At 42.0% G+C, this 18841-nt stretch overlaps 1 protein-coding gene across 2 annotated transcripts in view; it reads right to left on the reverse strand.

The window, feature by feature from the left end:
- Positions 1-578: 578 nt before the first annotated feature.
- Positions 579-18841, reverse strand: part of LOC124303862 (homeotic protein distal-less) — a 58322-nt gene continuing 40059 nt past the window's right edge. For both annotated transcript variants that reach the window (XM_046761629.1, XM_046761628.1), the window contains exons 3-5: positions 7475-7646; positions 6120-6432; positions 579-5264 (exon numbers count right to left, since the gene is read on the reverse strand). In XM_046761629.1, coding sequence (XP_046617585.1) covers positions 5246-5264; positions 6120-6432; positions 7475-7646 — 504 coding nt within the window. In that variant the 3' untranslated portion in view covers positions 579-5245. The remainder of the gene's footprint in view (positions 5265-6119; positions 6433-7474; positions 7647-18841) is intronic.

The following is an 18841-nucleotide window of genomic DNA, read 5'->3' on the forward strand; positions in this document are numbered from 1 at the left end:
AATCTATTATTCGTACTAAAATCGTAATAGGTATACAGACGATTTTTATGTTTTCAATTATTATTATTATTTAATATTGTTATGATATTTTTTTTACACTCTTATCACAATATAATATTTTACACAGATCCATGTATCTTACAAACTAAAGGGTCCCGATGCAACATAACATATATATTTACATGTATATTAATTTTTTTTCCCTTGTTTTCTGCTGTTTTTCTCCCTCTCTTCGCTCTACGACATATTTTCGCCGGCCAATAAACTTCTACAATTATATTATTATAATCGCGTTTGCACCGAGACTAGTAACACTAGTAAATTCTACGGACTCATAAATGTACGCGTTTTGCGAATTTCTTTTGTGTGGTATTTATTTTCATCTTGTTCTGCAGCTTTTGGTTGCTTCTTGTATTATCGTATTCATTTATTTTGCTACTCAGTGTGCCTCTTTCTTTACATTCAGACAGAGCGACGTGTTTTCCGCGATTCGCCACATCCTTCATTCGTTATTTATTGTAACATGTTACGTGAATTTGGAATAGGTACAATGGGTAAAAATAATTTCAATATCTTTAAAATTCGTCTTGTGCCATCGCGGTGCGACGTAATACATATTATAGGTAGGTACATGCGAGATCGTTTCTAGGTTTCGCAAGCTATGTTGTACACATCTTTTTGGCGATTTTAACTTAGTTTTCTTTTTTTTTTTCACTGTTTTCTCTTTAACCCAGCAATTTAGGAACTTATACAACGACTTCTATATATTCGACCAATAAACTAGGTGTATACATTTTAATTTTATTGCACCAAACCAAACACCTAATAAATGACGTCCATTTAATTCTCTCTTCCTATACATAAGACATATTTAATCATATGTATACTCTCTATGTATATCTATATTTATATCTATGATATATATATATATACATACACACATCATTTTTGTACATTATAGAAAAATTAGAACATCAGAATTCGCACGGTGTTCGGTAAATACGTATGGAATCCGGAGATGTGACAAATTTGTTTGTTTGAATTTTCTTTAGTTCAAAGAACGTCTGACGTCGGCACGTACGATTCCCTAGCCCTTTTTTTGTACTGCGGAATTACTTTATAACAAAGACGGAATTAACCAGTCCTAAAAACTTCACGCAAAATTTATTCTTGTGCGACGTATTGTACGTACTGTAATTCTGTATATATAATGCGTGTTCGTGTACTTGTCAGCTTTCATTTAGACTCGTAAAAACGAATCGAACTTGTGTGCGGGCGTAACGCCTTCAACACATGTCACTCGACCCTTCGCGGAGCCCTCGAGTGGCTCAAATGTTGGTAATTCCAATTCATTCGATCGGGCGTTTCACCTAAACTGGAATCAACTACTTTACACTCTAATTTGGTGAGAAACTACGAAGATGACGACGACAGCAAAATGTGAACATGTGATAGAGGAAAAATTATCCAAAAGATGAAAAATTATGTTGAAAACAAATTCCGAACCCGGGTATCCGAACATTTCCGCCATTCGGTTGTAACCGCTTTTTGCGATTTTGTTCCAACTCCCGTCATTCCCTGTTCTATAGTTTTCCTTCTTTCGGTTCGCTTCGACGTGTCGCACACTGGCCTTTATAATCTGGCAGTTGCGCAACGCAAGATGGCCGCCAGGCAAAGCAGCTCGAAATGGCCGCCGTCGCGGTTGTAGCCGGTTATACACGCAGCCGAGTTAAACAAAAACAAAACGGCGGGAAACACTCCCGCGTTCGCGCATCACAATCCCCGCTTGTTGTGCAATCACTGTTGTGTCGTGTCGCGTGAAAATGTTAGTGAGTGCGTACTTGTGCGTCTACCGTGTGTGTTTTTTTTCTTCTCTTTATCGACTTCACTTTTGACACCGAGGCAAGGCTGTTCCCGCCTCGTTTTATGTCGGTCATCACGTGTAATAGAGGAAACGGATAGTTTTTTTTAGTAGGATTCTATTATTTTATTTTATTTTACTTTTTTCCTTCCGATTCTGCTTTCTTTTCAACTCTACCTGTAATAATGTGTATGGTAGGTGTCGGACAGATATGGTCAACGTGTGCCTTTACAAACGAATATTATTCACCTTTTTATGACTTTGGTTACTCATTTTTACAATCATACGATTATTATCCAACAGGAGGTATATTGTAGTACCGACTGGTTTTTGTACGGATCTCTGTACTAATGTACAATGACTTTATACACATGGCAATGACGAGTTCTCATTTAGACGTCGTTCAAATTTCGATTACGATTGAAACGGAGATTGAAAACACGTTTGTTGCAATGGAGATTTGGAATTAAGGAACTAATACAAACAAAAATTCAAACGATCGAAAGCTAAACACAACATAAATAAAATTGTCAAGCACATAATTTAAACAGCTCTTACGGTACTTTTGAAAAAATCATCAACCTCCGTAAATTTTCTGTAAACTTTTACACGGTCATTATGAACAAAACTGTTGCAAAGATTGCACAGAACGTCTTTCTATTTCATTTGTAAATCATTTTGAAATCCGGTAATGAGTTTTACCGACTGACTGACTATAGTGCTCTCTTCTTCTTGACCATTGACCATGAAAATTAGTATCAGGCAATCAGGCCATGATTTTTCTGAAGCGTATATATACGAATAGTCGATGAATGAAACCTTGCTCATCAACTTTCGAATCAAAACCAGCCCTGATTACGAGAATAAATTACAATCTGTGTATCGTGATTGAACGGAGTGATAAACTGGTTGGCACGAGACATTACTTCTAGTTTCTATATTCAACCGTCAAAGGACTGCATGAAAAACTGAACTGGGTTGAAAACATCGAAAGAGCTTTCGCTATCTTTTTGCCAAGGTGAATATTTCGCCAGTGAAAATGTCGGATGTGCAAGACTCGTGATCGTAATCGTTACACCCTGTAATCGTCGTACAACAACGCCATCGAATCCGTACTATCGTTTAAATGAAAGCGTACCGAGAATGTCACAGATCTTAGAGCGGAGGCTGAATCAGCGCGGTGCTCAGGGCTACCGTTTTTGCGGGCTTAATGAAACCTGACTTGATGCGTTTCTTAGTTGTAGGTAGTGTGTATGTAATATGTATAGGCATAAGGCAGGTAGACTGCAGTGCGTGCGTTTCAGCGTCGGGATGCGGGGTAACCAGCCAGCACCGCGATTATTATTATGGTTATGGTTATGGTTATGGTTATGGTTATTCTGATTACGATTATAATTACGGTCCGGGGATATTCTCGTCTCCTTTTCGGAGGAGGGCAGCTTTGTTGCGTCATCCGAAAAGGAGACGGACGGCTGTCTTCTCTCGTTATAATTGCCTCGTTTCGCTCGCTAAAATCTCCTCGTGTATGCATAACCTCAACGGCGTATACTCGAAGACTCGCGGGGAAATAAAACGAGAAGAAATTGTAAAAAGAAAGAAAAAAAAAAAAAGACATACATATACATATATATGTGCATATATATATGTATATATATATATATATATATATATTAAATAACAACAATCGTGCAGCGATTTTCTCTCGAGATTATTCAACCGCGGCACGAAAACATTTTTATATTACAGGAAATACGGAAAACAAATGGAACTAAATTTTTCTGTTTGCGTGTCGTGCACCATGCAGCAAAGTTTCTAGGCAGCGATCAACCGCGACGCCATTTTCTTTCATAATTTAGCATGTAATACTGGTGAATTACTCGTGTCGCGAAGATATCGCACGTGCGTCGGATTTTAACTATCCCGAGTAATTTTTTTACATATTTTCTTACAATTTTGTTCCACGCTATTTTCTTTCGATTCTATCGTTAAATTTTTCTCCCACCTTATTCGGGCTTTTCGGGCAAGAATAAAACAGAGGAAGAAGGAGAATAATAAACCCACATTTTCTAACGATTATACCGTTTCTGAGTAAGCGTGCTATATTATGGAATCTCTGCAATGATGATAAATTTTTTGTGCTGTTGATTCACGCTTTGTTTTTTCACTTTATTATTGCAGGCATGCATCGAGATTCCTGTTCGCGTATACGGAGCAAATCGATCTTTTTGAATAACGATTAAGGTATACTTCGATCGTTTCTAAAAGTTGGTCATTTGGTCTTTTTCTCTCCTTTCCTCTAATGCTTATCTTTCTTTTTCGCAAAATTGAAATCAGGAATAATTTAAACCGTGTTACTGATTTGGTTTGCATGACGCGAGGAATGAATTATAGCTACTTACGTTACACGTACACGAATATCTATGATATTTTACAAGATTCTCGCAATGTACAAACTATCGAAGCTGCACTTCATGTTTTTTCGTTATTAGAAGACAAATTCATTTTTTACCACTGATATTAAATATCCTTTCTGCGATATAAAACCACGTTGATTCTTCTTAATTTCACTGGTTCGATCGTATTATATTGTTCGTTTTTGTTGTAGGTTTCTTTTTTATTATCATTTTATTTAAATATTTATTTATTATTATTATTATTATTTTTTTTATTCCTTGAACTGGTTCGTGCAATTTTTTTGTTTTTTTAAGTTTATTCTGGGCACATCGACACAAACGGCACAATAAATAAAAAATATCACCGGTTTTCTTGAATGATTTAGGGTACATATTTGACGACGTTTACAAAATATCGTTCGATTTTAACCCTCGTCGAGATTTCTTTCAAGTTCTTTCTTTACGTTATTACAGGAGTTCTTCACTTCTTTCCTTATTCCCCCCCGGGGGGAACTAAATTTATACGAAGAAAAGAAGAAAACCAAAGGGGAAAAAAAAAAAAAAGAAAATACAAATACCTTCCACTAAACACTAATTTCACCAAAAATTACACTTATATTTTTTACAATAGCAGTATCAATAATAATAATTATTATTATATACCGGTTATTATGAATTAACTCTTAGTTTTAACGTTTGCCGTGTAGCAGCGATTTCTTCGTTAGTTTCTCATCATTTGTTACATGTTCCTTTCGTATTTTTCTCTTACGTTTTTGATAATATACATAAAAGCATTCGTTACGTCACACGCACATAATATAGCACAGCACCACTTATAGAACGGCCGTATAACGATTCTTCAACCCTGTTCAGTGTCCTCAAAATTCATTTTCTCCATCGACGAAGAGCAGACGAGTTAGTTTCAGGCGTTTCAGATCTGCGGCAGCGCATTATCAATTCGAAGGTAGCTTGCGGCAGGTGGACCTTTTCGTTAAACCGCTGGCCAGACCCTGCAATCAAATAAGCAGAAAAAACATTGATATGAAAAATTATAAAGCATTGAAAAAAATACCAGTAGATTGGGTATCGTTGCATTAATGGGTTGATACGTTGATGATATTACAAGATAATGCGGCACAAGTGACTATTGCACTGCATATTTTGATTGTTGATGAATCAAAGATGTTTCTTTACTTTACCAATTACGTAAAATATTTCCCAGTTAAACAATGCTTTAACACATCGAGAGAAATTTTTAGTTCCGGCTACTGCTCAGTCCTTGACTATTTTCATTTTTTACCACAATCTAAAAATATAGTTCTAGGTAGAAAATGAAAATTAGTTTTCTATCTGTTACCAGCAAGTCTAGTATCCGTTACTATTCTTTCTCATTACGATCACTGTTACTATATTTTCTTGCAACTGTCGCGAAAATTTAATGCTTGTGCAACGATAAATTGACGTTAAAGCCTTGTTTAACTGAAAAATTAGGGTAAACCTCACAAAATGATTATACGTTGCGATTACCAAAAAAGGATCGACAATAGCGCAAAATGGTTACGCGTACCTCGTTTTTCGTAATCCCAACAATATTCAAACGGTTTCTTTAACGATACCTGTCCTACTGAATTTTTCTAGTTACTATAACAGTTGAAATTTTTTTCAGTGTAACGCGTGAATTCGATTTTTTTTATTAGCGCTAAAAAAAAAAACCAAATTTTCTACCGATACCGAGAAAAATAGTTAATTACCGCACAGTAATCGCAACTAGACGTCCCTCTCGGCACATAAATAAAATAGCATTCCGACTCAAGACGCAACGCGAAATGCAACGAAATGTGAAACTTGGATTTTGCAAAACTCACGTCAGTAGTCCTGGATTCGGGTCCGCCTGGTACCAAGAATACTGCGGCATGTAGCCGGCGTGGTGGGGCGGCGGCGGCGGCGGGGGCGGATGGTGTCCTGGCGTGTGGGGGTGGTGGTGGGTGTGGGGCGGCCCGTGGGGGTGGGGGTGATGCTTCATCTCCCCGGGCCAGACGGGCGCCGGCGGGCTCTCGTTGTGCTGGGGCGACATTTCGCTACCAGGACTGGAACTTCCGGGGGTGTGCCCGCCCCCGCCGCCCCCCATTCCTCCGAGGTACCCCGTCGTCGGACTTCCGGACACGGAACTTCCTCCACCTGAAATATCGACGACCTTTAATGTTCGCTCAATACTCGCCCTTCTTCTTTGCAGGCTCGCGGTGGCTAAGCAGGGCTTGCCGAAATATCGGATTAGCCCTGACGAGAAGTTTGGCTTCGAGTTTCTCACAGAAAATTGTCGTTTCGATTCGAAAAGTCTGTAAGTTGAGACCCTTCAAGGATAATCGGCGAATTTTTCGCTGCGGGCGAACAAAATAGAACAAAAAGACATTTTCCACGAAATCATGAATTTCAACTGAAATAGAACGAATATACAATAATTTACACAAAACCGTGATACGGAAAATCTACGTATAAATTTCGCGATTTAAAAAAATTTATTTGCAAATACAGATGGATATTGGATGAATAAGACCGAGTTTTAGTGATATTGAAGTGTGCGGAGATGTTCAATGTAAAAACGTAGAAATTTGAAAATTATGCGGTAATATCGCGAAATAAATATTGCGAAAGCTACTTCGAAAACACTTCAGCACGTCAGAGTCTACCGAACGAATTTACGAATTGACCGAGAGTTTCTTCGTATGTTGTTTTTGCACAGTCTTAATTTACAGCTATTTGCAAAGGGAAATGTTGAGAAACTTTAGACAACGAAATTGTCGCCAAGGAGGCTTTTGACATTTTTCAACCACGGACATGGTCGGGCTTTACGCTTCGTTTTAACGTACGGCTAAATAATCCTACGAACAATATTAGAGACGAAGAGTTATCGATGAAAATTCTTCAACGATCTATGGGATAAATATTTAGATCTGTATGTAAAAAATTGTAGAGGTGAATGAGCTCGAAAGAGAAACGAAGAAAAGAAGAATACCAGAAATATTTAAAAAATAGCAACCATCTTATTATTATTTGTACACCGAACCGTGTCCTCTTGTTGTTAAATAGACCTGAGAGTCGTTTTGAGATTCTTCTACATATTCTCGAGGTGTGTCAACAAGTGGCGATCGATAGGTAGCCGTGATACGCATCGAGTGGCCTCGTCTGCATCCGCAGGTATATAAAGTCCGTGCTTTCTTACCTCCTTGCATCAAACCTCCTGGCTGTCCCGGCTGGGGCGAAGGACCACCCGGGAGCGCAGTTCCTCCGGCGAGGAGGCTTCCATGCTGACCTCCGCCTCCGCCGCCTCCCTGCTGCGCTGCCTTCATCATCTTTTTATATTTACTTCGCCTGTTTTGGAACCAGATCTTCACCTGAAACAGAAAGAGGCGCGTGTTGAAGTTGGAAATATTTTTTTACGTATTTCTGTGCCTGATAGAAACAACTATATCGCACGGTTTTCACCGATCGACTGGGGTGGGGGTAAAAATATAGAAAGATCAAAAAATTGGAGGGCGACGATATGGAAATAAAGAAAAAAAACAAAAAAAAAAACGCGAACGCGCGCGGTCGAACGCATTGTTTATTACCGCAACGAGAAGCGTTCTCTGCTCACGACGAAAATCAACATTTGACAAGTTTCGTACGTTTATAGATCTTTAGAGCTTTCGATCAAGCTCTGTATCAACGCGATCCGTGCACGGAGAGCCGAAATACACGACTTGCAAGATTTCCAACATTGCCGAAATCGTCAGTTTGACGAAGAATTTTCGTTCTTCTCAAGACTAGATATATATGACATACGCTTGCACTGTATATATGTCATGTTAGGCTAAAAATAGTTCCGAGCACGGCTCCGAGAAGTTTACGTAGATGGCACAAGAAATCGTGACACGATCGCTCGCGGCTCGGTCAATAATAACGTATTAAATTTCCTAAACAATCCGTCGGCTGGGTGACACACGACGCGAACGAATGGACGGAAAGAATATCGGAGCCAGTGTTGCAAAAATCGCAAATTTAAGAAATAAACCGATGAACATCACTTGCATCGATTTTTCGATCTATAATAATGTTGCGACGTCAAAATTGGACCTAGTATGGCTTCGCTTTCTTGAACGACGCTGCCTTCCCTTTTAGGTTTATAAGAGCATAGTTGTTAAAATAGTCGTGATAATGAATAAGGAAGCATTACAATCTTGCTCCAATTGTAAAACGAACGTGTGAAACTTACTAATTTAATTTTGTTTTCTGCATTTTCATTAATGCGTGAGTTATGTTTTTTGTTTTTTATTCATACTTATTTATCATTTTTAATTTGATTAGTTCAGGGTCAGTCTGGTCCCAGTGTGACAGCAGTGTGATTCCAGAGAGATGTGGAAGCCAAGGGTCAAGTTTCAATCATTCTTTTATTGTGAATTCAAAGTAAAAGTATGAAAAAGCAAGAGAACAGAAAGATCAGAACATTGAATACAGAACTGTAGAACCGTCAGAATTCCTTTCGATAATATAGAATCGTACAGAGATTCTCAATGATGCCGTTCTACGTTTTGACCTTTCTATATTTTGTCATTCTGTATTTCGGCTTTCTATAAATTTACGATTTTTTACACTTGGACTTTCTACATTTTTAAATTTATCAATAAGATTTTCGCGTCTATGAAATTTCGATATTCCGGTCCTTCTATCAATCGATCAATATAATTTTTTACCCCCTACCCATCGGCTGCGGTAATCTTATTGCCGAGAGATCACGAATCTAACAGTTGAAAATCAAATCGTAAATCAAAGGAACTTCGACTGACTGAAATGTTCTTCGAAATAACAAGGAACAATTAAAAATATCTAACGTTATTAAAAACCATCGCAATTCATTTCACATCACATGATAGCGGTGAAAAAAGCGCCCGACAAGCGTTGGAAATTATGATCACGATGATAAACATCAAATGGATTCAATCCATCAACGTTCTATCAACTTCTATCTTATCATGTACTTTCGTTGATTAACAGTCATCGAGTGATTTCCATTCATTTCCGAACATTTCACGGCGTTCGGTTTCTATCCAATCTGGAAACAACTGAAATTCGCCCAAAACGTATGGAAACCATAGAAAATGATAAGGTATAAATCGATACAAATCACTCGAAACCAATGTCAACGAGGTGGAATCATTCGTTTGATTTCCAAGCGAATGGCCCCTCGGACAGACTCGAACTATAATATGTGGAGTTCTGGAGATTTCGCGGTAAGCCATTACAGTATGCGAAATATCCGCTCGGCGAGAGGCTCGAGTCGTCCGACACATGCGAAACCTTAAGGGGCATTTTTCAGATGACGATCTCAGACTCTTTGGAACTTCAGGTCTGGGAATTCCGGGGAGTTTCTCGAAAGTTCACAGGCTCGTCTCTCCACCAGGGTGTTCGGCATTTCGATATTCCGATGTACCGTAAAAGTTTTTCGATTACTTCCGTCTGAAATATTACATATAACAATCCAAAATCCTGCTACGTATTATACAACACGATTTTGGCATTCGCTGCTGATATCAATACACCATAAAACCGAACACAATAACTGTTTTTCAATCGCAAAATATGTAACGGAGCTTCTTCTGCGTTCCATTGCCACAAAAAAAAATTATAGACGCGTTTATACAGTGTCGGTAGGTAATCGGGAAAAGTACGTTACTTGTAACCCGAGCAAAGAAATCTCGTGGATCTTTCCAATTTTTTATACAAACCTCAAACATCAAAAAAAAAAAAAAAAACAAAAGAAAAACTCCACGGCGGTCTTCGGTTCATCGGAAACGGTGAACAAAGATTGTTCATTTTGACAACAAATCGCAAACGCAGCATCGACTCGCGGTATCGAGCATTATAATTCCTACGACACCGCCGTTATATGTCCCCGCGATTTCTCCCTCACCTCGGAATTTCTTTTCCCCGTTTCGTTCGTGTTTCCCTCGCATGCGAACCTCCGCTGACAGCCTGGGGCGTATAGTCGCGGCGTTCGCGGTTTTCTCCTTCGAGGTATCCGCGCGTTCTTCTGGTGCACAGAAGGCAGCGAAGAATACATGTTCGCCACGCACGAAGGTAGCCACGTTTTTTTGCTTCTTTTCCTTTTCATTCGACTCTATGTTGTACTTTATTTTATTTTCTCTCAAATCCACACTCTTCCCCAGAGAACGGACGAAATAGAATGATTTCTCGTCAAAATCACGCTTCGTCCTCTCGAGACCACGTTTCAATTTCGATCGGTCAAATTATCGTTGTAAAATTTTCCGCACCTGCGGAGCTTCGAAAATTTCATACCAGCGCTGAATCGAGGCCCTGATTATTAAATTCTTTCATCTTTTCCCTGCTTTTTGTAACCCAAGTCCAACGATCATGAACTGTTTGAGGATTACTGGTTCTAAGTTTGCTTCTTGCCAAGAGAGAGAGAGAGAGAGAGAAGAGCAGAGCAGACGAGACCCGTGGGCATCGTTTTTAGACGGGTCGTCGTGGTGCTTTAATATTCTCCTGAGAGCGCCTCAATTTTCCACGGACATTTGCATACACGTTGAAAAATATACCTCGCCGCTTTTTTTATTCTTCGTAATATATTTATTTTTATGTTTTTCTACAATCTTTTTTTTTCCACTCTTTTTGTTTCACAATTTTTGTTTTGTTTTGCCTCCTAAGCTGTCTCGGGGCTGCCGTTTGAATGGTCTCATGAAAACAATCGTCTGTCTCTGCAGGTTCTTTAAATGTACTTGTTAAAACTTACAGGCCTAACTTTGCGTAGACGTGTTTTTGCATAAAATTGCATCAACTTCTAACAGAATGAACGGTCATTCGTTCAGAGATTATCCAGACTTGTTCCTATGTAGGTACAGAAGATGCAGACACCACATGGACATCTGTATATTTGAATAAGCCCTTCGAATTATTAGATGTGTAATTAAATGCGTAATGTCTATTACACGTGATACGGTTATTTTCAAAAATTTTACCACTCACATATTGACACTAAAGAATACCATTTTCATAAACAAAATATACGAACGCATCTTGTCAATTCTTTCGATACGAACGAAGCTCATTTCCATGCTTTTATAATGCACGAAAAAAGCGATGTCAGTTATTCATTCACTCGCGTGAAGATCACTTGCAATTAACCGCCGTAGGAACAAGATCAGGAATCCTGAAATGCAGCGGGTCGCAAATTTCTTATCATTAAAAAAAAAAAAAAAATGTTCACACTGACATTCTGTAAATGTCTTTAGTTACAGATACTTGTACAGGATCGTTTCGAAATCGGCATCACGTTCAGCCCCATTTCTCCCTTCTTCGCTTCGGTTAACGTTTTACGTTTACTTTCACCTCGTTTCATTTCGTTTCATTCTTTTTTCTCCTTTTCTTTTTCCTCGTTCGCAGAGGGAGCAATTTTACGGTGACCTTAATTAGCCAACGTTGGCCGGATCAAAACAGGAGCAAACGATCGTCGGGTCAAAACGAGTTCATTAAAAGCACCCGCGGAAGGACGAGAGGAATACGCGTGCGCTTCCACCGCATGCGGCGAGACATCCGCGGCCTCGCTGTTGAAAAACCGATCGCTGTTAAGGGAGCTTTCCAGTGTGACAGCCCAAAAAATCGCTGTTTTTCGCGATTTTTTTTTTTAAAGAAAAAATGATCTAATCGGTCTGGTTTTTTTTTTGTATATTAATTGGGTATTGAAGAATACTAAACAATTTTTTAAAGATCGATTTATTTATTAATTAATATCTATAAAAATGATGAAACAATTGTTACAGAAAATGCACTTGGATGTGGTGTCCACGTTGGGGGTCACAATTTTGATCTGAAACAAAAAACACAAAAAGATTATTGATCGGTATATAATTGGCTTTCGTGCTATGGAGGCTTTTTTCTTTTTTTTTCTTTTTGCAAAAATGGCGCCGGTTTGAACAAAAAGTATCGATTTTAGCATTTTTTTTGGCAGTTTTTTTTACAAAAAAATAGGAAGATGTCAAAAAAAAAAAAAAAAGCTTCCATAGCACGATAAACAATGACGTTAAGAATATTGTGTAAAAAATTCAACTCGATAGCTTTAAAACTCTGCCCTCCAAGTTGGACACCGTTTTGAAAAATGCTGTTTCGAGAAAAACGCGTTCAAAGTTTCAAGTCAGGAAATTTTACATAAATCGTTTACTTACGGTCAATCAGCGATGCCAGGTCCGTACAATATCCCTTCTGCTTCTTCGAAAAGATCGTGCTCAATGGATTGTTCAGTCCGACGAGCTGTCCTCGCCTCTTTGCTGTCCAGGGACGCCTGGCGGTTTGCTTGGATGATGCGCGCATTCTTGTACTTAGCGGCGAAATCTGCGGCGCTCGGCCCTATCGTGCATCCCGTCGTCTCCAAAATTTTTAAAATTGGGTCGTAACCTTCATTGAAGGTGCACACAGCACACTGCGTAGCGATTTCTACTATCTGCTTGCCGCAGAATACGTGCTTTGGGGCTAGTTGCCACACACAGTGATTGATTGATTTTCAAGAATTTAGCACGCCATCCGCTTTTTTTTTGAAAATTGAGTGCGACAAAAAAATAAGTCGCGCGACTAATTTACGGCTAATTAACGGCAAATTATGCAATAGTCCGAATTCACATTTTCGACAATTGGCGAGCCAAGTTCATGTACGTGCAGGTAGGAACGAGACAATAGAAATAACAGTCGCACGGGCAGACGGCCGACGCGGCAGCTGTAGCGCTCCGTTGCCTTCTTCCAAAAAATGCTGTACAGTAACCGAATAATCTGAATTTCGGCATGAAAATTTCAGGGAATATTCGGAAGAGTGTATACTATTCGATAAAGCAAAAAAAAAAAAATCGATTTTTTGAAAATTTCACACTGGAAAGCTCCCTTAAGCGAGGTTCTCTCCCCCCCCCCCCCCCCCCCCCCCCCGCGCCGTTTCATCCACCCTCCCCCGCCATCGCCGCATTGTCTCACGTTAATCCTTCGGCGTATTCGTTTGTTTATCGCCGAAACTTGCTCGACATTTCTTGCGTTTTCGCCGTTCGTTTCACCACGCTCGAAGGTGTGTATCCGTATACATACCTACATTGCACCTGTGAACGTCCTTGTAGATGTATAGAGTACACGTATATACATATAAATCTTGCGAGTTTCAACCATGGAAATAAATCCCTTTCTAATTGCGCGAGACAAAAAGGAGCCACCGTATTGCTTGCGCTGCTTATACCACTGCATCGCATTGCACCGCATCGGTTCTCCAAGGTAAAAGCGAACCGACCGTATAAATACATCTACACACGTCTAACATTCGTCCATGTTCGTATACCTACCTCTGTACATATTCGCGTCACGGCCGACAAAGAATACTTACCCGGATTAATCGCAATTTTATACCAGTGTATGTTGGTGTATACCTATGTATGTTACAGGACGCATCGTGTATTCGGGCGTTCAACGAAATGTCAGCGCGTTCGACAGTTTTGCGAAATTTTCATTTCTGGACGAGCGTTGATTGCTTCAGTATCCAACTATGTAATCTAAACTTGATATGTCGCATTTTTTTTTTTTTTTTAATCTGAAAGCTTGTCTGGCAGAACAAGAAGAATTATTTTCTTTACGAAATTTCGAAGAAGGAATTCAAAATTTGTCGAATTTTCAACCGTCCATGGCACCCATTGTCGGACGGTGTAATAAGTGGTTACAGACTACTTTTGCTCAAATGATTTCTTACCACTTTCCCTCCCGATATTTTCTTGTTAGTCGCTTGCGTTATTATTCCCAAGTACAGAGTTCATAGATACAGGTATTGAAGTTAAAAAAGGTAAATAATAGGGTAAAGTTATCAGCTTTAACAGGAGCGTTGCACATCGAGTTATCATCACGGGCTGCGCGCGGTTACAAAAGTACTTATTAAAACTTTATCAAAGTTACAATTGTAATTATGACAATTAGAATTAATTATGATAACAAGATATACGCAGCTATACTCGCGATTACATGTGACAAAATAGGTCGACTACTAATCGGCCTCAAATTAGAGAGCTAGCATATAAAATTTACGTCTATAAGGGACATGAGGAAACGTCAACAATAACGAGCCAGGTATCGTAGTATCATCGAATACCGTTCGAATTATAGTACCCTCTATAAAATTTGATTAAAAATGAATGATTTATAACTATATATTAGAATTGCCTCTGCAAAGGATGAGAGATCTAAATTTGAAACGAGCGAATCGTTACCCTACCTCCTCTCGAGTTTCTGTTATAAAACCGCTAATCACTGGCGATTCTTGAGTTATTCAATGCACGAGTTTACACCCCGCGGCGAAAGGAACGCTTATATGTGCGTGGCCAATAGCGGTGACAAAGAGCGGGTAATTCGAATCCCCTCGGTGCCAGACGGGGATGAAAAGTTCCCATTTGCGTCTTCTTTTCGCGTAGGTACAATAAACAATAACGAGGGCAGAGACGCGATATCGGCGACGCCAGTTATCGTCCGCGATCCGCACGTGCTGCGAACCCCGGGATACGAGAATCGGGCGTGGCGTCTGCCGCCCCGCTGGGAGTGTTGACGTATCTACAGGGCTGAAAGTATCGCGTAAACACGAGATGCCCACGGCACCAGGGCCAGTCAAGGGAGCCAAACGAATCGAATTAGCTTGCTCGTAAAGCGCTCCTCGGGGGGCGACGCGATACCGATTCATTCGACCGAAAATGGCACCAAAGATCCGCCTCGAAACGACACCAACCCTCCACCCCGAAGGGTGAGAGGCACTTGTTGCCGTCAGGGTGGCGCCACGACTCGAGCGCAAGAATCGACGGGAGCCGGTGAAGACGATTGCCCGCATCGATCGAGTCCGATCCGTCGCGTTGCCAACAACGATTTCCAACCTCTGGACGTCTCCGTCACTTGTTGTCGAGGAATAACGGCGACGCGGAAATCGGAACTCGGGTGTCGGTTCCGTGGCCCGTCGATCCCTCCGACAATGCAACGAGTACCGCTCCTCTCTTCCACGTTCCCGACTCGCTGCCTCTACGGTGCAGAGTGCATCGCCGATCCCCGGCGTCGCGTTGGTTCAGCGGTGAGCGGGAACGTTCACGGCAGTTTGAACTTCCTGCCGAGCATCGGTGATGCGCAGTGCCACCTCGACGGACTAAATTCCCCAAAGCATGCCTCCCTTTGTTATTTATCGTTACGTTTTCACAGCCGCGTCCGCCTGCCGGCTTAACCGAGAGCCTGCGGGAACACAGAGAGTGTTTATGGTAAAAGCTGACATTTATACACTCTTCGTATATCACACATATATACGTATGTGTATATAACGTATGTATGGTTGAGCGAAGCGCGCTTACGTACGATCACCGTCCATGAAATATTTTACGCCACGTTACGCTATCGGGCCAACGCCATCTGTCCAGGAGCGCGAACCGGAGAGCGAGAGAGAGCGAGAGAGAGAGAGAGAGAGCAACCTCGGAGACAATAGATGACACCGCTAGCCAAGCGCCAGTATGGGTATTCACCGGAGAAGAGAGAAGTAAAAGAGTGTGAAGTGGAAAAAAAAAATGGGAGAAAAAAACCAACGGATAGATAAAAAAAAGGAAAAAAATATTAAATAATAAAAAATGGGAAAAACCCAGGTACACACGAACGCACAAATACCCGCGAGATACGCGCAACCGTGAACGGGGAATGCATGCGCCTCGTGACGTAATGACGTGCCATGAATATGGAAAAAAGTAACAAATGTCGCCCCAACAAAGGACCAAAGAATAACACCGAACGACACCTCGAACGACACCATTGTCCGATACGTGTCCTCAATACGAAACGCCTTCGATCTCTCGGTCAGATTCGACTCGTCCTCCTTTTCCTCCTCATCCTCCTCCTCCTTCTCTTCCTCTTCCTCTTCCTCTTCCTCTTCCCTCGGGGCTCTCAGGTTCCTCCGGACTGCTGTGGACCCGCGCCGAATGTCCCGTACAAGTCGTCATTAGCGGGACGCGGTCGGAAGCGAGCCAGAGGACGCGGATCTACACCTCGATGAACACGGCACGAGAAGTTCCCCTCCGTCCTTCTCGGGTAAGGCCTCCGCCTGTCCAACGACGGTGGAGGAGGACGACGACGTCTTGCCGGCGTCCCCGAGCGCGTCCAGCCCGAGTGTCCGGCAACCGTGAGGAAATCACGCACCGTAACGAAAATATCTTTCCACCGTATAAGCTTTGGCGGCGGGCGGGCGGGGTGCTCCTCGATCCCCGGGTCCCCGTCGACCTGGGAACCTCACCGAAGAACGATGCATGCACGTGTCGCTTCCTCCGCTCTGCAGGACGGACCTCTTCAAAGGCATTATAATTACGCCGTAAACATTGTACGTAACAACCTACGACCGCTTCGACCGACGGTGCCGCTCCCAGAATAATACTCGACCTCCCTTCGAACCCGCTCGAAACGACGCCTCGTCCTTCGCTCCGCATCGTCAATTCTTTTTCCCCTTCGCCGCGATACCCTGCAGAATCGACGACGACGAAACCTTGGAAATCACCACTGATCGTTCAATTCCATCCACCCCCTCTGACCCTCACTGTTATACAGTCCGCGGAATTTATACCCGAATACTTTGCAAATAGTTTTCCGCATTAGGGTAGCCATTATCTTGAAATCTTGAGTCAGGGAACAGAGGCACTGCTCGGTCGATATAACAATGTGGAACATACCTTGGCAGCAAACAACCACTGCGACAACCAGAGTAGAGTGTTCACCACAGCCAGTCCAATCGGGATTGGCACTTTGAGTTGAATCATTACTAGACCGGTCCAGTACTGACTGCATGGTGCCGGTTAATTCATGCATAGAAAAGAATGAATATAGGTACCCGTTTTGTCAGATCCTAAACTTGGTCTCCATCAAATCTTTACAAAAAGGACGAAATCTCAACAAATTGATTACCGCTACGCTCACTTTGTAATCAGTTTATTTGAGGTCAGGCAGAGTTTTTCATGCCTGACAAGAACGGCGTCGCACGCTTTTGGATCCCGGTTTGTACGCTCATAATCACGTGTGTATATACCTGCAAAACTGCATCCACTCGACGGTCGAAGGTTATTCCGCGAGCTGTCAGATGACCTTCGTTGTTACCAACTAGCGTAACAAGACTTGCGAAATACTCTCACCTCACCTCACGGAAGATGCGATCCCAGGCAATAAGCCCCGGCCTATCGTCACCGTTGCATTCGACTCGCCAGCAAATTCACCTACGCTGGACTATCGAACGAATTCCAGTGATCGGCTTATCGGTGCACAGGACCCGCGTTCCGCTCTACCCGGAAGACGAGGGTACGTGGGTATGCATGTAGAGCTTGGAACGACCGCGAGAGAACGAGGCTGCACTGTAGGAAGACGGTTGGTTAGAAGGGGGACAAGATTTCCGAGACGATAAATCGGCGAGGAGAGAACCGCGTGGCGGAACAATCTCACCTGACGGTCTCTTCTCTTTCGGACGCTCCTGTATTTCCCACCTAACTATTTTTTACACGGTGTACATAAAATATCCATGTAAATCATCACATTGTGCACCTTGGTTTTGCCTTACTACTTCTCACTGTGATGCCTGGCAGCGGTACGTCGTCTTGTAACTGTGAAAATGAAACGAGGAACTCGGTTCTCCGACAGTTAACTCACCATCCATTCGACACATTTTTTTGGAGGACAGAAAAGCGTTCCAGTAGGTAAAAACATGCAATTCTCTTCACGACCGACGTTCGTGCAGTAGGTATCTAACTAAGTAAACGCTGTGTTGTTGCTCGTCGTTAATTCGTCGGCAAATCCCACAGGACGCGACGCGTGATTCATTCGAGACCATGGTCAAGATCACGGCGTTGACGATTCTCCACATAACATATCGATGTATATACATGGTCTTGAACGAAATACGTGCTCGGGAAATTCCGCCCTACCCAGATACCTGTGCTATCATCTGGTAGGTGTAACGTCATATTGGGTCTGATCGTACCGACGCAAGTCATTCTTGCAATTCAATGCATGTTCACGGACGTAGTTAAACGGCGAGATTGTACCTGGGTACAGGTTACACGGACACGCGTGTTACCGCGAGGCCCACGGATGCCGGACGTGTGTTGGAACACATAGTTAGATAGACGTAGAGGTAGGCAGTGGTGTGTGGCTACGTGTACACGCGGCAGTCATGCGATTCGTATCTCTGCCACCTCACAGCCTCGCGTCAGTCCATTGTTTCACGTGTGGGGCGGCAAGGTAGCCTTACGTAAGGCGATTCCGATACTATCTTGGCACACTAGGCTCTGCGATCCACGCTCGCCTTGCGCCTACGCTACAGTATGGCTCTGAGTTACGGCCACGAGAGTGTGGGAGTGCGTTGCCGTGGCCAACCACTCGATAGATCTACAAGCTTCTGCGTGCGTGTATCCCTCCCCTTCTGCTCCCTCATCGGCCGACGCAAATGTGATCGAGGTATTCGCATGTAACCACTTCTCGTTGTTTTAACCATGTAGCAGGTATGGCTCGTACGGAAGCGTTTCCA

The sequence above is a fragment of the Neodiprion virginianus genome, chromosome 4 (genome assembly GCF_021901495.1).
Source record: "Neodiprion virginianus isolate iyNeoVirg1 chromosome 4, iyNeoVirg1.1, whole genome shotgun sequence".
In the NCBI taxonomy this organism is placed as follows: Eukaryota; Metazoa; Arthropoda; class Insecta; order Hymenoptera; family Diprionidae; genus Neodiprion; species Neodiprion virginianus.